We start from the raw sequence: 24,574 nt of genomic DNA, 5'->3' as shown, positions 1-24,574 counted from the left end.
CCCTGCGGTGTTGCCCTGCTGTGTCTGTGTGGTGAGCCGGCGTGGTGGCGGGCGGGTGGTGGGGAGTGGGGGGCGACGCGTGGGGTGAACTGCACGAAGCGATCGCCCTCCCCTCGGGTTAGAGGCTGGAGTGGGAAAGTTCTGAGTGTTGCGGGGTTGAAAGTGCGAGTGGGGCGGGGGCAGGGCCGGGCCGCTCCCAGTGCTGCTGCTCAGCACTTTCTCTCTCTGTTTCTGTGTGTGTGTGCCTGTGTGTGAGTCTGTGTGTGTGTGTGTCTCTGTGTGTGAGTCTGTGTGTGTGTGTCTCTGTTTCTGTGTGTGTGTGTCTCTCTGTTTCTGTGTGTGTGTGTGTGTCTCTGTGTGTGAGTCTGTGTGTGTGTGTCTCTCTGTTTCTGTGTGTGTGTGTCTCTGTGTGTGAGTCTGTGTGTCTCTGTTTCTGTGTGTGTGTGTCTCTGTGTGTGAGTCTGTGTGTCTCTGTTTCTGTGTGTGTGTGTGTCTCTGTGTGTGAGTCTGTGTGTGTGTGTGTCTCTCTGTGCGTGAGTGTGTGAGGCGGAAGCTCCATATTTGGGTCTTGCCCGGGACCCGCCGGATGCCCAAATATGGGCGCGGGGAAGCGCGACTGCCCAAATATGGAGAGGCGGTGCCCGGGGAGTTCCGGGGAGTCAGGAGAGGCCATGGGTGCCCGGGCCGGGGTAGAGGAGGGGTACCCCGGGGTGGGGGGGTTACCCCGCTGTCCCTGGCCCGGGGGGCTCCCCCGCCGCCGCGCGCACTCACACGTCACGGAGTGCCGGGGCCGCACTGGAAGCGAGGGGGTGCTGCCCAAACATGGGCTTCCTGCTGTCCTTATATGGGCAGCTACGTCACGGCCTGGGCTGCGGCGGACCCGGATAAATAGCGGCGGCTCCCAGTGCTGGCGAGGAAAGCACTTAATCACCGCGGGAGGACAGGACAGGACACGGCGCGGCGCGGCGCACGGAGCCAGCCCAGCCCGGGCAGCCAGCGAGCCGAGCGTACAGCAGCGAGGACAGCGGCCCGGGACTGCCCGGCCCGGGACAGGACAGGACTGCCACCAACACAAATCAGCCCCCTGCCTTGCCCCCAGCACCGCCCCCCCGCCCCCCACCCCTCTCTTTCTGTGAGGGGGACGCTGAGATCGAGCCACGATGGTGACCAAGGCGGAGATCATGTCCCCCCTGCTCTCGGACCCGCTCTACCATTCTCTGGACACTTACCCCAAGCTGGAAGATGGGATGATGACGGGCACCTTTGTCACCGCCTCCACCGACCAGCCGTTCTACGGGGAACCCCTGGAACAGTTCGAGCATCTGTCAGCAGGTGAGTGTCCGCCTGCCCCCGGGCATCACACACTGCACCCTGCACACAGCTCCGCTCCGACTGCGGAGCCCCTCCGGCACTGACTCCGCTCGGCTCTGCCGCTAGCTCCTGCGCTAACATTCGCTATCATTTAAGATGACATTGTGGTACTGTATACGGGAGACACTGATCAGGACGGCGGGGACGCTGACGATTTTAGAAGCTTTCTGATCTGATAGAAATGTTTGGATGCTACACATTGAAAAGCTTGCGATCTGCATCATGTATTAGTGTGCAGTGTCAGGGAACACCGCGCAGCGAGAGTGAGAGGGCAGGGAATCCCTGCAGGGAGGATCGCGCTGATATACAAGAGAATCCATACACACACAGATATAAACAAGGGACAATGCAATATACACAGATATAAACAAGGACACACTGAAATATACACAGATATAAACAAGGACACAGTGAAATATACACAGATATAAACAAAAAACAATGCAATATACACAGATATAAACAAGGACACACTGAAATATACACAGATATAAACAAGGACACAGTGAAATATACACAGATATAAACAAAAAACAATGCAATATACACAGATATAAACAAGGACACACTGAAATATACACAGATATAAACAAGGACAAAGTGAAATATACACAGATATAAACAAAAAACAATGCAATATACACAGATATAAACAAGGACACACTGAAATATACACAGATATAAACAAGGACAAAGTGAAATATACACAGATATAAATAAGGGACAATGCAATATACACAGATATAAACAAGGACACAGTGAAATATACACAGATATAAACAAGGACACACTGAAATATACACAGATATAAACAAGGACACAGTGAAATATACACAGATATAAACAAAGATACACACGGAGAGAAATGCACGCACATTAATACACAACACACAATGTCAGGCAGACTGAGATGGTGTCTGCAAAATGTTGAAGTCTCACTAACGGTTGTTTGATAGCATCTGTTCCAATGATTTCCCTTTCTCTCTCCAGACACGTTTACAGATATTTCACCCGGCGGTGATAAATCCCTCATTGAGTCTTACTCGGGCCAGAACTGCCGACTGCCATCGGTCACCTACACCGGCCGCTTCTCACTGGAGCCCGCTTCAAGCAACAACAGCCTATGGCCCGAGCCTCTCTTCAGCCTGGTCAGTGGCATCGTGAGCATGAGCGCTCCTTGCACAAACTCGGCATCCTCCAGCCAGCCCATGAGCTGCTCTGTCCAGCAAAGTGAATCCAACACCATTTACTCTGCCCCTTCAACCTTCACTAACTCCGACATCTTCACAGATGCCCAGTCCCAGGGCTTCCCAAGCCCGGGTGCCTCCATCCAGTACCCTCCTGTGGGTTACTCCAACACAAAGAACTGCAGCACAAATTTCCAGGTGCCAATGATCCCGGACTATATGTTTCCCCAGCAGGAAGACATAACCATGGACAGCCCTGAGCAGAAACCTTTCCAAACACTCGAGCCCAGAACTCAACCTTCTCTCATCCCACTGTCCACCATCAAAGCTATTGGCAACCAGACCAGCTGTTCTGAACTCAAGAGCATCAACACGTACCACTCTCAGTTGGTCAAACCCTCCAGACTGCGGAAGTACCCCAATCGGCCCAGCAAGACCCCTCCTCACGAGCGACCTTACGCCTGCCCCATGGAGACTTGCGACCGCCGCTTCTCTCGGTCTGATGAACTTACTCGCCATATCCGCATCCACACTGGGCAGAAACCCTTCCAGTGCCGCATCTGCATGAGGAACTTCAGCAGGAGCGACCATCTCACCACTCACATCCGCACTCACACTGGCGAAAAGCCGTTCGCCTGCGACATCTGCGGGAGGAAGTTTGCCAGGAGTGACGAGAGGAAAAGGCACACTAAGATCCACCTGAGGCAGAAGGAGAAGAAAGCAGAAAAGGCCATGTGTATCTCCAGCTCCACTCTGCCCACAATCTCCTTCCCGTCCCCAGTCACCTCCTTCCCATCCCCAGTCACCTCCTACCCCTCCACAGCAGTGAGCACCTCCTTCCCATCCCCAGTCACCTCCTTCCCATCCCCAGTCACCTCCTTCCCGTCCCCAGTCACCTCCTACCCCTCCACAGCAGTGAGCACCTCCTTCCCGTCCCCAGTCACCTCCTTCCCATCCCCAGTCACCTCCTTCCCGTCCCCAGTCACCTCCTACCCCTCCACAGCAGTGAGCACCTCCTTCCCGTCCTCAGTCACCTCCTTCCCGTCCCCAGTCACCTCCTTCCCGTCCCCAGTCACCAGCACATATTCAGTGATGACCAACACTTACCCATCAGTGACCTCGCCCCCCTCAGAGATGTCGTCGACCCTAACACTAAGGACAATTGAGATCTGAAGTTGTTCAGGTTTCCAATAATGGACTTGTTTTTATATAAATAAATTTTGCCTCGCTATTGTGTATTCGTGCCAAGCACTCTCCCTCTCACCATACTGCAGGTACTATTGATGTGAAGATTGTTTAATGAGGGGGTGGGGGGGGGGGCGGGGAAGCCTCTGCATATTCCATCCTGTATCATTTGGAGTTGGCATTTGGTGAATGTTTTTATCGTACAATGCTATCATCGGTCCCTTTAAATAAAACAAAATGCACTTTGAATGCAGTGTGGTGGCAGCACGTGTAGGAGATGTTCTTCATTCTGTGGACATCACCTCGGTACTCGCCATGTGGCAACATTTTGCTTTGTCTTTTAGTTGGTTTTAAAGTTATGAGAAGTCTGTGTGCCTTGTATGTGCAGCTTGCTGACATGTGTCTCTGTTAGTGGATGCGCTGCATCAAAGCCTTAAAGGTGAAAGGGGAGAGATGGTCATTAAAGGCACTTTGCAGATGGAGGAATGTCAGAGGGAAGGGAAGAAGGGAAGAAATGCCAACAACATTTCTTTCGAATGTAAGCAAAAAATATCTAAAGTATATTTTTGTAATCTAAGTGTAAATAGATTCTGAGCCCGGATGTTGCCATTACCTACCAAGTAGGCGTGTATTTTTTGTATGTTCTCGACATGCGTTTCAGCTGGTGGATACATTTCAACGTACAGTGTTTGTAAACGGAGCGCCTGCCTGTTCTCGCTTCTTACACATTGGAATGCGCTTTACTGCCAATCGGATATTTGGTGTACAATATATCCTCGAGAAAAAGGACAATAAATCTCAAAGATTTATCTTAATTTTGTCTGATTATCTACTCTGCTCCTGGTTAATAGTGCAAATCAGTGCCTGAAAATGAGCTTTCCACATACATTCGTACACCAAAATAATACATTCATTCCCAAACTGATACACTCGCTCCCCACAATAATATTCATTCCAGAAACTGACACACACACTCCACAAACACATGCACGTGCTCCCAAAATTATATCAATTCCTAAAACTGATAGACTGACTCCCCATCTGAATGGCACTCCACAATGCGATACATTCACTTCCCAGACTAATAGGCACTACACAAAGTATTAACTGCTGAAACTGATATTCACTCCCAAAATGATGTTAATTCTCCAAATTGATACTCGCTCTGCAAAATATTAACTCCTGCAAATGATGCACTCGCTTCCCAAAATGACACCCTCGTGCCCTAAACTGAGGCACTCACACGCCCCAAAATGCCACACTCACTCACAAACAGAAACAATCCCGAAACCAACACTCACTCTGCAAACTGATACATTGACTCCTGAAACGGATACATTCGACCCTGGATCTGATACTCGCTCCCCACATGCTTCAAAATTATATTTACTACTCAAACTGACAAACTCACTCCACAATTGGATACATTCGCTGCCCAACTTGATACGAGCTCAGCAAAATATTAACTCCTGAAACTATTACAATGACTCCCGATTGATACTCCACCAACTGAAACACTTACTCCCCAAACTGACACACTCACTCCCCAAACCCCAAACTGACACACTCACTCCGCAAACCAACACACTCGCTCCACAAACCGACACACTCGCTCCCCAAACTGACACACTCACTCCACAAACCCCAAACCGACACACTCGCTCCCCAAACTGACACACTCACTCCACAAACCCCAAACCGACACACTCGCTCCCCAAACTGACACACTCACTCCACAAACCGACACACTCGCTCCCCAAACCGACACACTCGCTCCCCAAACCGACACACTCGCTCCCCAAACCGACACACTCGCTCCACAAACCGACACACTCGCACCCTAAACTGACACACTCGCTCCCCAAACCCCAAACCGACACACTCGCTCCACAAACCGACACACTCGCACCCTAAACTGACACACTCACTCCACAAACCCCAAACCGACACACTCGCTCCCCAAACCGACACACTCGCTCCCCAAACCGACACACTCGCTCCCCAAACCGACACACTCGCTCCACAAACCGACACACTCGCTCCACAAACCGACACACTCGCTCCACAAACCGACACACTCGCTCCACAAACCGACACACTCGCTCCACAAACCGACACACTCGCTCCCCAAACCGACACACTCGCTCCCCAAACCGACACACTCGCTCCACAAACCGACACACTCGCTCCACAAACCGACACACTCGCTCCCCAAACCGACACACTCGCTCCCCAAACCGACACACTCGCTCCCCAAACCGACACACTCGCTCCCCAAACCGACACACTCGCTCCCCAAACTGACACACTCGCTCCCCAAACCGACACACTCGCACCCTAAACCGACACACTCGCTCCACAAATCGACACACTCGCTCCACAAACCGACACACTCGCTCCCCAAACCGACACACTCGCTCCACAAACCGACACACTCGCTCCCCAAACCGACACACTCGCTCCACAAACCGACACACTCGCTCCACAAACCGACACACTCGCTCCACAAACCGACACACTCGCTCCACAAACCGACACACTCGCTCCACAAACCGACACACTCGCTCCACAAACCGACACACTCGCTCCACAAACCGACACACTCGCACCCTAAACCGACACACTCGCTCCCCAAACCGACACACTCGCTCCACAAACCGACACACTCGCTCCCCAAACCGACACACTCGCTCCACAAACCGACACACTCGCTCCCCAAACTGACACACTCGCTCCCCAAACCGACACACTCGCACCCTAAACCGACACACTCGCTCCCCAAACCAACACACTCGCTCCACAAACTGACACACTCGCTCCACAAACCGACACACTCGCTCCACAAACCGACACACTCGCACCCTAAACTGACACACTCGCTCCCCAAACCGACACACTCGCACCCTAAACTGACACACTCGCTCCCCAAACTGACACACTCACTCCCCAAACCGACACACTCGCACCCTAAACTGACACACTCGCTCCCCAAACTGACACACTCGCTCCACAAACTGACACACTCGCACCCTAAACTGACACACTCGCTCCCCAAACTGACACACTCACTCCCCAAACCGACACACTCGCTCCCCAAACCGACACACTCGCTCCCCAAACCGACACACTCGCTCCCCAAACTGACACACTCGCTCCCCAAACCGACACACTCGCACCCTAAACCGACACACTCGCTCCCCAAACCGACACACTCGCTCCCCAAACCGACACACTCGCTCCCCAAACCGACACACTCGCTCCCCAAACCGACACACTCGCTCCCCAAACCGACACACTCGCTCCCCAAACCGACACACTCGCTCCCCAAACCGACACACTCGCTCCCCAAACCGACACACTCGCTCCCCAAACTGACACACTCGCTCCCCAAACCGACACACTCGCACCCTAAACCGACACACTCGCTCCCCAAACCGACACACTCGCACCCTAAACTGACACACTCGCTCCCCAAACTGACACACTCACTCCCCAAACCGACACACTCGCACCCTAAACTGACACACTCGCTCCCCAAACTGACACACTCGCTCCACAAACTGACACACTCGCACCCTAAACTGACACACTCGCTCCCCAAACTGACACACTCGCTCCCCAAACTGACACACTCGCTCCCCAAACCGACACACTCGCACCCCAAACCGACACACTCGCTCCACAAACCGACACACTCGCTCCCCAAACCGACACACTCGCTCCCCAAACCGACACACTCGCTCCCCAAACCGACACACTCGCTCCACAAACCGACACACTCGCTCCACAAACCGACACACTCGCTCCCCAAACCGACACACTCGCTCCCCAAACCGACACACTCGCTCCCCAAACCGACACACTCGCACCCTAAACCGACACACTCGCTCCCCAAACCGACACACTCGCTCCCCAAACCGACACACTCGCTCCCCAAACCGACACACTCGCTCCCCAAACCGACACACTCGCTCCACAAACCGACACACTCGCTCCACAAACCGACACACTCGCTCCACAAACCGACACACTCGCTCCACAAACCGACACACTCGCTCCACAAACCGACACACTCGCTCCACAAACCGACACACTCGCTCCACAAACTGACACACTCACTCCCCAAACCGACACACTCGCACCCTAAACTGACACACTCGCTCCCCAAACCGACACACTCGCACCCTAAACTGACACACTCGCTCCCCAAACTGACACACTCACTCCCCAAACCGACACACTCGCACCCTAAACTGACACACTCGCTCCCCAAACTGACACACTCGCTCCACAAACTGACACACTCGCACCCTAAACTGACACACTCGCTCCCCAAACTGACACACTCACTCCCCAAACCGACACACTCGCACCCCAAACCGACACACTCGCTCCACAAACCGACACACTCGCTCCCCAAACCGACACACTCGCTCCACAAACCGACACACTCGCTCCACAAACCGACACACTCGCTCCACAAACCGACACACTCGCTCCACAAACCGACACACTCGCTCCACAAACTGACACACTCACTCCCCAAACCGACACACTCGCACCCTAAACTGACACACTCGCTCCCCAAACCGACACACTCGCACCCTAAACTGACACACTCGCTCCCCAAACTGACACACTCACTCCCCAAACCGACACACTCGCACCCTAAACTGACACACTCGCTCCCCAAACTGACACACTCGCTCCACAAACTGACACACTCGCACCCTAAACTGACACACTCGCTCCCCAAACTGACACACTCACTCCCCAAACCGACACACTCGCACCCCAAACCGACACACTCGCTCCACAAACTGACACACTCGCACCCTAAACTGACACACTCGCTCCCCAAACTGACACACTCGCTCCCCAAACTGACACACTCACTCCCCAAACCGACACACTCGCACCCCAAACTGACACACTCGCTCCCCAAACCGACACACTCGCTCCACAAACCGACACACTCGCTCCCCAAACCAACACACTCGCTCCCCAAACCGACACACTCGCTCCACAAACCGACACACTCGCTCCACAAACCGACACACTCGCTCCACAAACCGACACACTCGCTCCACAAACCGACACACTCGCTCCACAAACCGACACACTCGCTCCACAAACTGACACACTCGCTCCCCAAACCGACACACTCGCACCCTAAACTGACACACTCGCTCCCCAAACTGACACACTCACTCCCCAAACCGACACACTCGCACCCTAAACTGACACACTCGCTCCCCAAACTGACACACTCGCTCCACAAACTGACACACTCGCACCCTAAACTGACACACTCGCTCCCCAAACTGACACACTCACTCCCCAAACCGACACACTCGCACCCTAAACTGACACACTCGCTCCCCAAACTGACACACTCACTCCCCAAACTGACACACTCGCACCCTAAACTGACACACTCGCTCCCCAAACTGACACACTCACTCCCCAAACCGACACACTCGCACCCTAAACTGACACACTCGCTCCCCAAACCGACACACTCGCTCCCCAAACCGACACACTCGCTCCCCAAACCGACACACTCGCTCCACAAACCGACACACTCGCTCCACAAACTGACACACTCTCTCCACAAACTGACACACTCTCTCCACAAACTGACACAGGGAGGTTAAAGTAACAGTGACCTCAGTCTTTATTAAGACACTCCAGAGTGAGAAACAGGCCTTCGGGGCCAGCTTATATACAGTGCTCCCAAGGGATGCTGGGATCCCTTGGGACTTCAGGGGATGAGCTCCCTGGTGGCAGAACATGGGAGTGCATGCTTTACAGATACACAACATCACTCCCCCGCCAAAGTCAAAGTGAAAACTATTTACAAAGTGAGGTGGTCGGGAGCCTTTCTTTTCCTGGTGGACCGCCTCGGTACAAATGTCTATTCTGGCGTGTTGTTGGCCCTGCAGGGCTGCTAGGTGAGCCTGGCCTTGCTGGGCTGTTGGGCATGATGGGTTCGATTTCCTGGTCCGGGGTGGTGTCGTTGATTCTTTGGGTGTGTGTTGTGGGCTTGAAAAAGGTGGTGTGTGCTGTGGGTTGTTCAGGGCAGTCTGTGAACCGCAGCCTCGTTTGGTCCAGGTGCTTTCTGCAAATTTGTCCATTGTCTAGTTTGACTAAAAACACCCTATTCCCTTCTTTAGCTATCACCGTGCCCTCGATCCACTTGGGATCATGTCAATAGTTTAGCACATACACAGGGTCATTCTGATCAATTTCCCGTGACACAGTGGCGCGACCATCATTTACATTTTCTTGCTGCCGCCTGCTCTCTACCTGATCATGCAGGTTGGGGTGAATCAGCGAGAGTCTGGTTTTAAGTGTCCTTTTCATGAGTAGCTCAGCCGGGGGCACCCCTGTGAGCGAGGGGTCTCGTGTAGTAGCTGAGCAGTACTCGGGACAGGCGGGTTTGGAGTGAGCCTTCTATGACTCGTTTAAGGCTCTGTTTGATGGTTTGTACTGCCTGCTCTGCCTGCCCATTGGAGGCTGGTTTAAACGGGGCCGAGGTGACATGTTTGATCCCATTGCGGGTCATGAATTCTTTAAATTCGGCACTGGTGAAACATGGCCCGTTGTCACTGACCAGTATGTCAGGCAGGCTGTGGGTGGCAAACATGGCCCTCAGGCTTTCAATGGTGGCGATGCTTCCCGACATTATTTCACATTCAATCCATTTTGAAAAAGCATCCACCACCACCAGGAACATTTTACCGAGAAATGGGCCTGCATCGTCAACATGGATCCTCGACCATGGTCTGGAGGGCCAGGACCACAAACTTAGTGGTGCCTCTCTGAGTGCGTTGCTCAACTGAGCACATACGCTGCATTGCCGTACACAGGACTCTAAGTCAGAGTCGATACCGGGCCACCACACGTGGGATCTGGCTATCGCTTTCATCATTACGAAACCCGGGTGTGTGCTGTGGAGATCCGAGATGAACGTCTCCCTGCCCTTTTTTGGTAGCACTACGTGGTTACCCCACAACAGGCAGTCTGCCTGAATGGACAGCTCATCCTTTCACCACTGGAACGGCTTGATTGGCTCTTGCATTTCAACAGGGATGCTGGCCCAGCTCCCATGCAGTACACAGTTTTTCACTAGGGACAGCAGAAGATCTTGGCTGGTCCAAGTCCTAATCTGGTGGGCTGTGACAGATGATTTATCATTTTCAAACACTTCCATGATCATCAACAAGTCTGCGGGCTGCGCCACCATCAACAAGTTTGCAGGCTGTGCCATTTCCACCCCCGTGTTGGGCAATGGTAGCCGACTGAGTGCATCTGCACAGTTCTCGGTGCCTGGTCTGTGGCGGATGGTTAAATTGTACGCTGATAGCGCGAGTGCCCACCTTTGTATGCGGCTGAGGCATTAGTATTTATCCCCTTGTTTTCAGCGAACAGGGATGTGAGGGGCTTGTGATCGGTTTCTAGCTCAAATTTGAGGCCAATTAGGTACTGATGCATTTTCTTTACCCTGAACACACATGCTAATGCCTCTTTCTCAATCATGCTGTAGGCCCTCTCGGCCTTAGACAAGCTCCTGGAAGCATAGGCGACAGGTTGCAACTTCCCCGCAACGTTAGCTTGTTGTAATACACACCTGACTCCGTACGATGACACGTCACATGCTAACACAAGTCTTTCAATACAAGCAGCTTGTTGGAGCATAACATATTTCTGGCTTTCTCAAAAGCAATTACTTTGTTTTTTCCCCATACCCAGTTCTCACCTTTGCGCAATAACACATGTAGGGGCTCTAAAAAGGTGCTTAACCCCTGTAGGAAGTTACCAAAATAGTTGAGGAGTCCCAGAAACGACCGCAGCTCCGTGATGTTCTGTGGCCTGGGCACATTCCTGATAGCCTCTGTCTTGGCGTCTGTGGGCCGAATGCCGTCCGCCGCGATCTTTCTCCCCAAAAACTCCACTTTTGTTGCCATGAAGACGCATTTCGACCTCTTCAGCCGCAGCCCTACGCGATCCAGTCGCTGGAGGACCTCCTCCAGGTTTTGTAGGTGCTCGGCAGTGTCCCGACCCGTGACCAATATGTCGTCCTGAAAGACCACCGTGTGTGGTACCGACTTGAGTAGGCTCTCCATGTTTCTCTGGAAGATCGCTGCAGCCGACCGAATTCCAACCGGCCATCTGTTGTAGATGAACAGTCCCTTGTGCGTGTTGATGAAGGTGAGGCCCTTAGAAGACTCCTCCAGCTCCTGCATCATGTAGGCCGAAGTCAGGTCGAGCGTGGTGAACGTCTTGCCGCCTGCCAGCGTCGCAAATAGGTCGTCTGCCTTAGGTATCGGGTATTGGTCCTGTAGCGAGAAACGATTCATAGTTACTTTATAATCGCCGCAAATCCTGACCACGCCATCACTTTTGAGTACTGGAACAATCGGGCTGGCCCACTCGCTGAATTCCACTGGGGAGATGATGCCCTCGCGTTGCAGCCTGTCCAGCTCGATTTCCACTCTCTCCCTCATCATGTGAGGTACCGCTCATGCCTTGTGTTGAATGGGTCGTGCCTCTGGGACCAAGTGGATCTGCACCTTCGCTCCCGAAAAGTTTCCAATGCCTGGCTCAAAAAGGGAAAGAAATTTGTTAAGAACCTGGGTACATGAGGCCTCATCGACATGTGATAGCACTTGGATGTCATCCCAGTTCCAGCGGATTTTGCTCAGCCAGCTCCTTCCAAGCAGTGTGGGACCATCGCCCGGGACAATCCAGAGTGGCAGTTCGTGCACCGTGCCCTCATAGGTGACCTTGACCATGGCGCTGCCCAGGACAGTGATAAGCTCTTTGGTATGCATTCTCAGTTTCATGTGGATGGGGCTCAGGACTGGTCTGAATGTCTTGTTGCACCAGTCTCTCAAACATCTTTTTACTCATGATGGATTGGTAGCGCCAGTGTCCAGTTCCATGGCTACGGGTAAGCCGTTCAATTTTACGTTTATCATTATAGGTGGACGTTTTATTGAAAATGTGTGCACTCCATGTACTTCAGCATCTGCCTCCTCTCTCTGAGGCTCGAAATTGTTTTGATCCACCATGGACCGATCTTCCTCTGCCACATGGTGGTTAGCAGGTTTTGCAGAGCTTGCAGCTCATTGGAGGTGCCCCATTGATCCACAACTCTTGCAAACATACCCTTTGAAGCAGCATGAATAGGCAGAATGGAAGCCTCCACAACGCCAACAAGGTGTGAATTGCCTGGCATTCATCCTTTGTTGCGGACTCTGAGTCATCTGGGTCACCTGAGGCCTGCTGACTTGTAGGTTCTGCCCTGTACATTTCTGCTCGCAAACACAGTTCCATTTAATTTATGAACATTGCTGGCACTTATGTGCTGAGAGATTTGTTTGGTGTTATATCGCTTCTCGACCTTTTGGCTAAGATCATGCGTAACTGACCTGACAGGGGAGTAACCACCATAACCCCAAGGTGGTTCTCCCTGGATCAGGAAGGTATATGCTTGCTTTTTTGGAAATAGGAGGTGGGTGGGGTGGCTTGACCCATCCACCTCCACGGAGGTGGGTGGGGGGCCTGACCCATCCACCTCCATGGCACGAACCTGGTATTGCAGTACTTCCAGGAACGGTGCAGTGGCTCTAGGCCTTTTGGCTAAGAGCATTGGCGCAGAGTGATCCTTGATGTGTGCAAGGTGACCTCTGGCGTTTGTGATTTGACAAAGAATTGGAACGATTGGCTACGAATTTCAAAAAAAAAGAAAAATTGTTTGGTGTTACCACTGGTGGACATAAACGCCTGTGCTATCACAATGGCCTTACTGAGGGTCGGTGTCTCTACAGTCAAAAGCTTTCGTAGGATGGTCTCATGGCCAATGCCCAGTACAAAAAAGTCTCTGAGCATTTGCTCCAGGTAGCCATCAAACTCACATTGTCCTACAAGTCGCCTTAGCGCGGCAAGGTAGCTCACCACTTCCTGACCTTCAGATCGCTGGCACGTGTAGGACCGATATCTCGTCATCAGCATGCTCTCCCTCGGGTTAAGATGCTCCCGAACCAGTGTACACAGCTCCTCATACGACTTATCTGTGGGTTTCACTGGAGCCAGAAGATTCCTCATGAGGCTGTAGGTCGGTGCCCCGCAGACCGTGAGGAGGACCACTCTCCTTTTTGCAGCGCTTCCTTCTCCATCCAGCTTGTTGGCTACAAAGTACTGGTCTAGCCGTTTGACATAGGCTTCCAGTCCTCACCCTCCGAGAACTTCTCCAGGATGCCCACAGTTTCCTGCATCTTTGCGTTGGAATGGTATTCTCATCGCCAGTTATTGTGTTCCTAACACTGATGAGGCTGCACACAGCGAGGTTAAAGTAACAGTGACCTCAGTCACTCCATAAGACACTCCAGAGTGAGGAACAGGCCTTAGGGGCCAGCATATATACATTGCTCCCAAGGGATGCTGAGATTCCTTGGGACTTCAAGGGATGAGCTCCCTAGTGGCGGAACATGGGAGTACATGCTTTACAGATACACAACACTCTCCCCAAACCGACACAATCGCTCCCCAAACTGACACACTCGCTCCCCTAACTGACACACTCACTCCACAAACCGACACACTCACTCCACAAACCGACACAAGCTCTCCCCAAAGTGACACACTAGCTCCCCTAAGAACATAAGAACATAAGAATTAGGAACAGGAGTAGGCCATCTAGCCCCTCGAGCCTGCTCGCCATTCAACAAGATCATGGCTGATCTGGCCGTGGACTCAGCTCCACTTACCCGCCCGCTCCCCATAACCCTTAATTCCCTTATTGGTTAAAAATATATCTATCTGTGATTTGAATACATTCAATGAGCTAGCCTCAACTGCTTCCTTGGGCAGAGAATTCCACAGATTCACAACCCTCTGGGAGAAGAAATTCCTTCTCAACTCGGTTTTAAATTGGCTCCCCCCTATTTCTAGTCTCCCCGACCAGTGGAAACAACCTCTCTGCCTCTATCTTGTCTATCCCTTTCATTATTTTAAATGTTTCTATAAGATCACCCCTCATCCTTCTGAACTCCAATGAATAAAGACCCAGTCTACTCAATCCATCATCATAACCCCCTCATCTCCGGAATCAGCCTCGTGAATCGTCTCTGTACCCCGTCCAAAGCTAGTATATCCTTCCTTAAGTAAGGTGACCAAAACTGCACGCAGTACTCCAGGTGCGGCCTCACCAATACCCTGTACAGTTGCAGCAGGACCTCCCTGCTTTTGTACTCCATCCCTCTCGCAATGAAGGCCAACATTCCATTCACCTTCCTGATTACCTGCTGCACCTGCAAACTAACTTTTTGGGATTCATGCACAAGGACCCCCAGGTCCCTCTGCACCTCAGCATGTTGTAATTTCTCCACATTCAAACCGACACACTCGCTCCACAAACCGACACACTCGCTCCACAAACCGACACATGCATACCGTCCGCTCTCGCACCGCCAGTGGAAGGCGCACCGCACTGTCGGAGGGGCAGTACTGAGGGAGTGCCGCACTGTCAGAGGCACAGTATTGAGGGAGCACTGCACTGTCAGAGGGGCAGCACTGAGGGAGCGCAGCACTGTCGGAGGGGCAGTACTGAGGGAGTGCCGCACTGTCAGAGGCACAGTATTGAGGGAGCACTGCACTGTCAGAGGGGCAGCACTGAGGGAGCGCAGCACTGTCGGAGGGGCAGTACTGAGGGAGCGCCGCACTCTCAGAGGGCAGTACTGAGGGAGCACCGCACTGTCGGAGGGCAATACTGAGGGATTACCGCACTGTCGGAGGAGCAATACTGAGGGAGTTCCGCAGTGTCAGAGGGGCAGTACTGAGGGAGCACTGCACTGTCGGAGGGGCGGTAGTGAGGGAGTTTGAAGGTGGGTAGTGTGTAGTTCGGTGGTGTGTGATGTTGCTGTGGGAGGTGGAACAATGGGCGGTGTGACAGACGGAGTTGTGATTCTTCGTCTCACTCAAATTAGCTCTCTTGCTGTCGGCTTACTGTTTGTGGGAGCTTGCTGTGCATTTCCTGCAACACTGACTATACTTCAGAAATACTTCATTGGCAGTAAAGCAGTGGCGAGCATGTGAAAGGTGCTGATTAAATGCAAGTTTGTTCTTTCTGCGAACCATGCTGGAGGCGAAGGAGTTAAGTGTGTGAGGCAGTCTCCGCGATGAGCTGCTGGCTCTAGAAACAAGCTGCTGACTGCCCCTGCGGCCCTATAAATGCTGCAACCACTGACATCATCACTTGGCCCTGCCCCAGCCTCACCAGCAACTGCCTTCATCTCCACTCTACATTAGCTTTCTTCTGCTGTGTGTGTCTCTCTCTCCATCTCCTTCTATGTCTGTCTGTGTCTCTCTCTCTCTGTCTGTCTCCCTCTGTGTCTGTCTTTCTCTCTGTCTGTGTGTTTGTCTCCCTCTGTGTATGTCTCTCTCTCTCGCTGTATCTGTCTTTGCCTCCCTCTATGTCTGTGTGTTTGTCACCCTCTCTCTCGCTGTCTGTGCGTGTGTGCGTGTCTCTCTGTCTCTCGCTGTGTGTGTCTCTCTCTATGTGTGTGTGTCTCTCTCTGTCTCCCGCTATGTTTGGCTGTCTGTCTGTGTTCTCTCTCGCTGTCTCTCTGAGTTGCTTGCTCTGTGTATTTCGGAGAATTGTTAACTTGCCCGGAGGGGCTAGGTGTGTCAGCTCACACAACACGCCCCTGTTTTTAAAATAGTTACTGTCATCTGACTCGGTTATCCATCGAGTCCAAGCGGAAGGCCCTTATCTGGAGATTCCTGCTCCATATAAGGAGTTTCCTGTTTCCACAGATGGTGTTTCCTGGCTTGTTATTGAGTGGAGCTGACACGATGTAAATGTGCTGGCTGGGACTGAGTGAGGAGAGCCCAGAGAGGAGGAGCCGGCGATGTCTGTCAAGCCCAGGGGCTGAGAGGAGAGCTAACGTGCAGTGAGCCAGCATAACACACCTCCTTCACACACTATTCCACAATATGCCGCAGTCCGACAGGGCTTCCCAGACTCGCCGAGTGAATGCTGCGAGCCCTTTGTTCGGATCGGGACACAGCCGCTCCGCCAGGCTCTGCACTGCAGGCAGCACACACTTTCTGGCGGCTCTTCATTGCATTTCGCTCCTTGCTCAACAGTCGCTGCCTTTGCTGTTTCTCCGTCTGTTGCTGCTGCTATTTGCATCATGGCACATCCGGCGCACAGCTGGGGGGCAGTGACCGTGTGGCCCGGGGAACTGGACTCAGAGATACAACCCTAACCCTAACCCCAACTCCAATCCCAGGGCATCAGCACCTCAACACTCAGCTACCTCCCCGGGAGCCAGGGAGGGCAGGGCAGGGTTTGGAGGCAGGAAGCCAGGGCAGGGTGTGGGGGCAGGGAGGCCCCGGTCTCAGGGGGTGTGGGGGCAGGGGGGGCCCGGTCTCAGGGGGCAGGGGGGCCCGGTCTCAGGGTGTGTGAGGGCAGGGGGCCCGGTCTCAGGGTGTGTGGGGGCAGGGGGCCCGGTCTCAGGGTGTGTGGGGGCAGGGGGCCCGGTCTCAGGGTGTGTGGGGGCAGGGGGCCCGGTCTCAGGGTGTGTGAGGGCAGGGGGCACGGTCTCAGGGTGTGTGGGGGCATGGGGCACGGGGCCCGGTCTCAGGGTGTGTGGGGGCACGGGGCACGGGGCCCGGTCTCAGGGTGTGTGGGGGCACGGGGCACGGGGCCCGGTCTCAGGGTGTGTGGGGGCACGGGGCCCGGTCTCAGGGTGTGTGGGGGCACGGGGCACGGGGCCCGGTCTCAGGGTGTGTGGGGGCACAGGGCCCGGTCTCAGGGTGTTGGGGCACGGGGCCCGGTCTCAGGGTGTGTGAGGGCACGGGGCCCGGTCTCAGGGTGTGTGGGGGCACGGGGCACGGGGCCCGGTCTCAGGGTGTGTGGGGGCACGGGGCCCGGTCTCAGGGTGTTGGGGCACGGGGCCCGGTCTCAGGGTGTGTGGGGGCACGGGGCCCGGTCTCAGGGTGTGTGGGGGCACGGGGCCCGGTCTCAGGGTGTGTGGGGGCACGGGGCCCGGTCTCAGGGTGTGTGGGGGCAGGGGGCCCGGTCTCAGGGTGTGTGGGGGCACGGGGCCCGGTCTCAGGGTGTGTGGGGGCAGGGGGCCCGGTCTCAGGGTGTGTGGGGGCACGGGGCCCGGTCTCAGGGTGTGTGGGGGCACGGGGCCCGGTCTCAGGGTGTGTTGGGGCACGGGGCCCGGTCTCAGGGTGTGTGGGGGCACGGGGCCCGGTCTCAGGGTGTGTGGGGGCACGGGGCCCGGTCTCAGGGTGTGTGGGGGCACGGGGCCCGGTCTCAGGGTGTGTGGGGGCAGGGGGCCCGGTCTCAGGGTGTGTGGGGGCACGGGGCCCGGTCTCAGGGTGTGTGGGGGCAGGGGGCCCGGTCTCAGGGTGTGTTGGGGCACGGGGCCCGGTCTCAGGGTGTGTGGGGGCACGGGGCCCGGTCTCAGGGTGTGTGGGGGCACGGGGCCCGGTCTCAGGGTGTGTGGGGGCAGGGGGCCCGGTCTCAGGGTGTGTGGGGGCACGGGGCCCGGTCTCAGGGTGTGTTGGGGCACGGGGCCCGGTCTCAGGGTGTTGGGGCACGGGGCCCGGTCTCAGGGTGTTGGGGCACGGGGCCCGGTCTCAGGGTGTTGGGGCACGGGGCCCGGTCTCAGGGTGTTGGGGCACGGGGCCCGGTCTCAGGGTGTTGGGGCACGGGGCCCGGTCTCAGGGTGTTGGGGCACGGGGCCCGGTCTCAGGGTGTTGGGGCACGGGGCCCGGTCTCAGGGTGTTGGGGCACGGGGCCCGGTCTCAGGGTGTTGGGGCACGGGGCCCGGTCTCAGGGTGTGGGGGCACGGGGCCCGGTCTCAGGGTGTGGGGGCACGGGGCCCGGTCTCAGGGTGTTGGGGCACGGGGCCCGGTCTCAGGGTGTTGGGGCACGGGGCCCGGTCTCAGGGTGTTGGGGCACGGGGCCCGGTCTCAGGGTGTTGGGGCACGGGGCCCGGTCTCAGGGTGTTGGGGCACGGTCTCAGGGTGTTGGGGCACGGGGCCCGGTCTCAGGGTGTTGGGGCACGGGGCCCGGTCTCAGGGTGTTGGGGCACGGGGCCCGGTCTCAGGGTGTTGGGGCACGGGGCCCGGTCTCAGGGTGTGGGGGCAGGGGGCCCGGTCTCAGGGTGTGGGGGCACGGGGCCCGGTCTCAGGGTGTTGGGGCACGGGGCCCGGTCTCAGGGTGTTGGGGCACGGGGCCCGGTGTCAGGGTGTTGGGGCACGGGGCCCGGTCTCAGGGTGTTGGGGCACGGGGCCCGGTCTCAGGGTGTTGGGGCACGGGGCCCGGTGTCAGGGTGTTGGGGCACGGGGCCCGGTGTCAGGGTGTTGGGGCACGGGGCCCGGTGTCAGGGTGTTGGGGCACGGGGCCCGGTGTCAGGGTGTTGGGGCACGGGGCCCGGTCTCAGGGTGTTGGGGCACGGGGCCCGGTCTCAGGGTGTTGGGGCACGGGGCCCGGTCTCAGGGTGTTGGGGCACGGGGCCCGGTGTCAGGGTGTTGGGGCAGGGGATTGACCATGGTATCTCTCAAATCCGGCCCCACAGACTGGACCACCCACAACGGGGTCCTTCCAGCTCACGGTCCGGTGTCAGTGAGATTCGATTCCCATCCGACCCGTACAATGAGGCGGCGCAGTGCTGGGGCTGGGACATGGGGCCATGGTAATGTTTGACAGCTGCAGGGCCGCTGGTGAAGCAGCCTGGGGGAAGAAGTGCGGCATCTGGACATCGCGGCGCTTGCCACCTTTTCAACAGGGAAAACTGTGCATGCGTGGTGTTTTAAGGGAGCCGCACACCCAAAATAAATGAAGTGGAACATTGATCCTGAGAAAGGCTCGTGTTGGGACAAAGCCACGAGCCACCCGGGGTGTCAGTGAGTGAAAAGCCTCGTCTTCTTTTCTCCATTACCAACCATCTCCTCTTACCCTTCGCCCCTGCCTCCTCCACCCTCACCTCCGTGGCATAGGAGCACACAGATTAGAAACATAGAAACAGAAAGTAGGCGCAGGAGAAGGCCATTCGGCCCTTCGAGCCTGCACCGCCATTCAATAAGATCATGGCTGATCATTCCCTCAGTACCCCTTTCCTGCTTTCTCTCTGTACCCCTTGATCTCCTTAGCCGTAGGGGCCATATCTAACTTCCTCTTGAATAGATCCAATGAACTGGCATCAACAACTCTCTGCGACAGGGAATTCCATTGGTTAACAACTCTCTCAGTGAAGAAGTTCCTCCTCATCTCAGTCCTAAATGGCCTACCCCTTATCCTAAAACTATGTCCCCTGGTTCTGGGCTTCCCCAACATCGGGAACATTCTTCCTGCATCTAACCTGTCCTGCCCACTCCCGTCAGAATCTTATACTTTTCTATGAGATCTCCTCTCATCCTTCTAAACTCCAGTGAATAAAGGCCCAGTTGATCCAGTCTCTCCTCATATGACAGTCCAGCCATCTCTGGAATCAGTCTGGTGAACCTTTGCTGCACTCCCTCAATAGCAAGAACGTCCTTCCTCAGATTAGGAGACCAAAACTGAACACAATATTCCAGGTGGGGCCTCACTAAGGCCCTGTACAACTGTTGTAAGACCTCCCTGCTCCGATACTCAAATCCCCTAGCTATGAAGGCCAACATACCATTTGCCTTCTTCACCGCCTGCTGTACCTGCATGCCCACTTTCAGTGACTGATGAACCATGACACCCAGGTCTCGTTGCACCTCCCCTTTTCCTAATCTGCCGCCATTCAGATAATATTCTGCCTTCATGTTTTTGCCCCCAAAATGGATAACCTCACATTTATCCACATTATACTGCATCTGCCATGCATTTGCCCACTCACCTAACCTGTCCAAGTCACCCTGTAACCTCTTTGCGTCCTCCTCACAGCTCACACCGCCACCCAGTTTATTGTCATCTGCAAACTTGGAGATATTACACTCAATTCCTTCATCTAAATTGTTAACGTATATTGTAAAGAGTTGGGGTCCCAGCACTGAGCCCTGTGGCACTCCACTAGTCACTGCCTGCCATTCTGAAAAGGACCCGTTTATCCCGACTCTCTGCTTCCTGTCTGCCAACCAGTTCTCTATCCAAGTCAGTACATTACCCCCAATACCATGCACTTTGATTTTGCACACCAATCCCTTGTGCGGGACCTTGTCAAAAGCCTTTTGAAAGTCCAAATACACCACATCCACTGGTTCTCCCTTGTCCACTCTGCTAGTTACATCCTCAAAAAATTCCAGAAGATTCGTCAAGCATGATTTCCCTTTCATAAATCCATGCTGACTTGGTCTGATCCTGTCACTGCTTTCCAAATGTGCTGCTATTTCATCCTTAATGATTGATTCCAACATTTTCCCCACTACTGATGTCAGGATCCGGCCTATAATTACTCGTTTTCTCTCCCTCCTTTTTAAAAAAGTGGTGTTACATTAGCTACCCTCCAATCAATAGACTGTTGGAAAATGATCATCAATGCATCCACTATTTCTAGGGCCACTTCCTTAAGTACTCTGGGATGCAGACTATCAGGCCCCGGGGATTTATCAGCCTTCAATCGCATCAATTTCCCTAACACAATTTCCCGCCTAATAAGGATATCCTTCAGTTCCTCCTTCTCACTGGACCTACTGTCCCCTAGTACAATCGGAAGGTTATTTGTAACTTCCTTCGTGAAGACAGAACCGAAGTATTTGTTCAATTGGTCTGCCATTTCTTTGTTCCCCATTATAAATTCACCTGAATCTGACTGCAAGGGACCTACGTTTGTCTTCACTGATCTTTTTCTCTTCACATATTTATAGAAGCTTTTGCAGTCAGTTTTTATGTTCCCTGCAAGCTTCCTCTCGTACTCTATTTTCGCCCTCTTAATTAAACCCTTAGTCTTCTTCTGTTGAATTCTAAATTTCTCCCAGTCCTCAAGTTTGTTGCATTTTCAAGCCAAATTATATGCCTTTTCCTTGGCTTTAACACGATCCTTAATTTCCCTTGTTAGCCATGGTTGAGCCACCTTACCCGTTTTATTTTTACTCCAGACAATTGCTGAAGTTCATCCATGTGATCTTTAAATGTTTGCCATTGCTTATCCACCGTCAACCTTTTAAGTATCCTTTGCCAGTCTATTCTAGCCAATTCACGCCTCATACCGTCGAAGTTACCTTTCCTTAAGTTCAGGACCCTAGTCTCTGAATTAACTGTGTCACTCTCCATCTTAATAAAGAATTCTATCATATTATGGTCACTCTTCCCCAAGGGGCCTCGCACAACAAGATTGCTAATTAGTCCCTTCTCATTACACATCACCCAGTCTATGATGGCCAGCTCTCTCGTTGGTTCCTCGACCTATTGGTCTAGAAAACCATCCCTATTACACTCCAGGAAATCCTCCTCCACCACATTGCTACCAGTTTAGTTAGCCCAATCAATATGTAGATTAAAGTCGCCCATGATAACTGCTGTACCTTTATTGCACACATCCCTTATTTCTTGTTTGATGCTGTCCCCAACCTCACTACTACTGTTTGGTGGTCTGTACACAACTCCCACCAGCGTTTTCTGCCCTTTGGAATTTCGCAGCTCCACCCATACCGATTCCACATCATCCAGGCTAATGTCCCTTCTTGCATTAATTTCCTCTTTAACCAGCAACGCCACCCCGCCTCCTTTTCCTTTCTGTCTCGCCTTTCTAAATATTGAATACCCCTGGATGTTGAGTTCCCAGCCTTGGTCACCCTAGAGCCATGTCTCCGTGATGCCAATTACATCATATCCGTTAACTGCTGTCTGCGCAGTTAATTCGTCCACCTTATTCCGAATACTCCTCGCATTGAGGCACAGAGCCTTCAGGCTTGTCTTTTTAACAAACTTTGTCCCTTTAGAATTTTGCTGTAATGTGGCCCTTTTTGTTTTTTGCCTTGGGTTTCTCCGCTCTCCACTTTTACTATTCTCCTTTGCTTCTGACTCCATTTTATTTCCCTCTGTCTCTCTGCATAGGTTCCCATCCCCCTGCAATATTAATTTGAGTCCTCCTCAACAGCACTAGCAAACACTCCCCCTAGGACATTGGTTCCGGTCCTACCCAGGTGCAGACTGTCCAGTTTGTACTGGTCCCACCTCCCCCAGAACTGGTTCCAATGCCCCAGGAATTTGAATCTCTCACTTCTGCACCACTACTCAAGCCACGCATGCATCTGAGCTATCCTGCGATTCCTGCTCTGACTCGCACGTGGCAGTGGTAGCAATCCTGAGATTACTACTTTTGAGGTCCTACTTTTTAATTTAACTCCTAGCTCCCTAAATTCGTCTCGTAGGACCTCATCCAGTTTTTTACCTATATCGTTGGTACCTATATGCACCACAACTGGCTGTTCACCCTCCCTTTTCAGAATGTCCTGCACCCGCTCCGAGACATCCTTGACCCTTGCACCAGGGAGGCAACATACCATCCTGGAGTCTCGGTTGCGGCCGCAGAAACGCCTATCTATTCCCCTTACAATTGAATCCCCTATCACTATCGCTCTGCCACTCTTTTTCCTGCCCTCCTGTGCAACAGAGCCAGCCACGGTGCCATGAACTTGGCTGCTGCTGCCCTCCCCTGATGAGTCATCCCCCTCAACAGTACCCAAAGCAGTGTATCTGTTTTGCAGGGGGATGACCGCATGGGATCCCTGCACAACCTTCCTTGCACTGCTCTTCCTGTTGGTCTTCCATTCCTTATCTGGCTGTGGACCCTTTACCTGCGGTAAGACCAACTCACCACATGTGCTATTCACATAATTCTCAGCATCGTGCATGCTCCAGAGTGAATCCACCCGCAGCTCCAGTTCCGCAATGCGGTCCATCAGGAGCTGGAGGCGGATACACTTCCCGCACACGTTGTCGTCAGGGACACCGGAAAAGTCCCTGAGTTCCCACATAGTACAGGGGGAGCATATCACGTGTCCGAGCTGTCCTGCCATGATTTAACCCTTAGATAAACTTAATTTGGCAACAATGCTAAAGGTTACTTACTGGTAAAGAAAAGAAAAAAGAAAGAAGAAAAGAAAAAAAAGAGAAAAAAGTAAAGGTTAAATGTATGGCTGAAAGAGTGGGTTCAGTTCTTGGGGCAATGGCACCAGTTCTGAGGAAAGAGGGAGTTCTTTTGATTAGCATGGGCTGGTATCAGCGTCCTGGCAAATTGAATAACTAGGGCGGTAGATAAGGCTTTAAACTAAAAGCAGGGGGGTGGTGTTTGGGAGGATTCAGGAAAAGGTGAATTCAAATACAGTGAGAGATATGTCAAGGATATCGAGCAGAGTCGTGATCTGGGGAAAGGTAAGCAGAGTGGGTTAGGACGGGACAGAGAGAGTGACAGAGGTAATAGGGCATCAGTGATTATGGTGACATCAGGGAAACATAGAAAAAAGTTCAAGCTCAAGGCACTGTATCTGAATGTGTGTCATATTGGCAACACAACAGATTAATTAAAAGCATAGAGAGCAATAAATTGATTTGATCTAAGTGCCATTAAGGAGAAGTGGTTGCAGAGTGACCAAGGTTGGGAACTAAATATTCCAGGATGCTTAACTTCTGGAAGAGGCAAAATGAAAAAGTGGCGGATGGGGGGTTGCAACCCTGACATGGCTACTGTTGGGGCTATCACAAGGTGTGCCACCAGAGGGCACAGCAGTGGGAGACTTGTAGGTTACCTGTACAGGTGTGCCTGGCCGAGTATAAAAGGCAGGCCACCAGGTGTGATCCTCACTCTGGAGTTAACTATTAAAGGACTAAGGTC

The 24,574-nt window shown here is 53.6% G+C and overlaps 1 protein-coding gene and 1 pseudogene across 1 annotated transcript; both read left to right on the top strand.

Moving 5' to 3' along the window:
* The first annotated feature begins 901 nt into the window (after nt 1-901).
* Nucleotides 902-4,558, top strand: LOC139242093 (early growth response protein 1-B-like). Its single transcript, XM_070870239.1, has 2 exons — nt 902-1,332; nt 2,362-4,558. The coding sequence occupies exons 1-2, from the start codon at nt 1,161-1,163 to the stop codon at nt 3,729-3,731; spliced, it is 1,542 nt and encodes a 513-aa protein (XP_070726340.1). The 5' UTR covers nt 902-1,160; the 3' UTR covers nt 3,732-4,558.
* Nucleotides 4,559-13,139: 8,581 nt separating this feature from the next.
* LOC139242094 (U2 spliceosomal RNA) lies at nt 13,140-13,378 on the top strand (annotated as a pseudogene).
* Nucleotides 13,379-24,574: the final 11,196 nt, after the last annotated feature.

Source organism: Pristiophorus japonicus, unplaced genomic scaffold (assembly GCF_044704955.1).
Source record: "Pristiophorus japonicus isolate sPriJap1 unplaced genomic scaffold, sPriJap1.hap1 HAP1_SCAFFOLD_1218, whole genome shotgun sequence".
NCBI classification, from domain to species: domain Eukaryota; kingdom Metazoa; phylum Chordata; class Chondrichthyes; family Pristiophoridae; genus Pristiophorus; species Pristiophorus japonicus.
The sequence above is the reverse complement of the archived record's forward strand: the minus strand, read 5'-3'. Positions and strand labels throughout refer to the sequence as shown.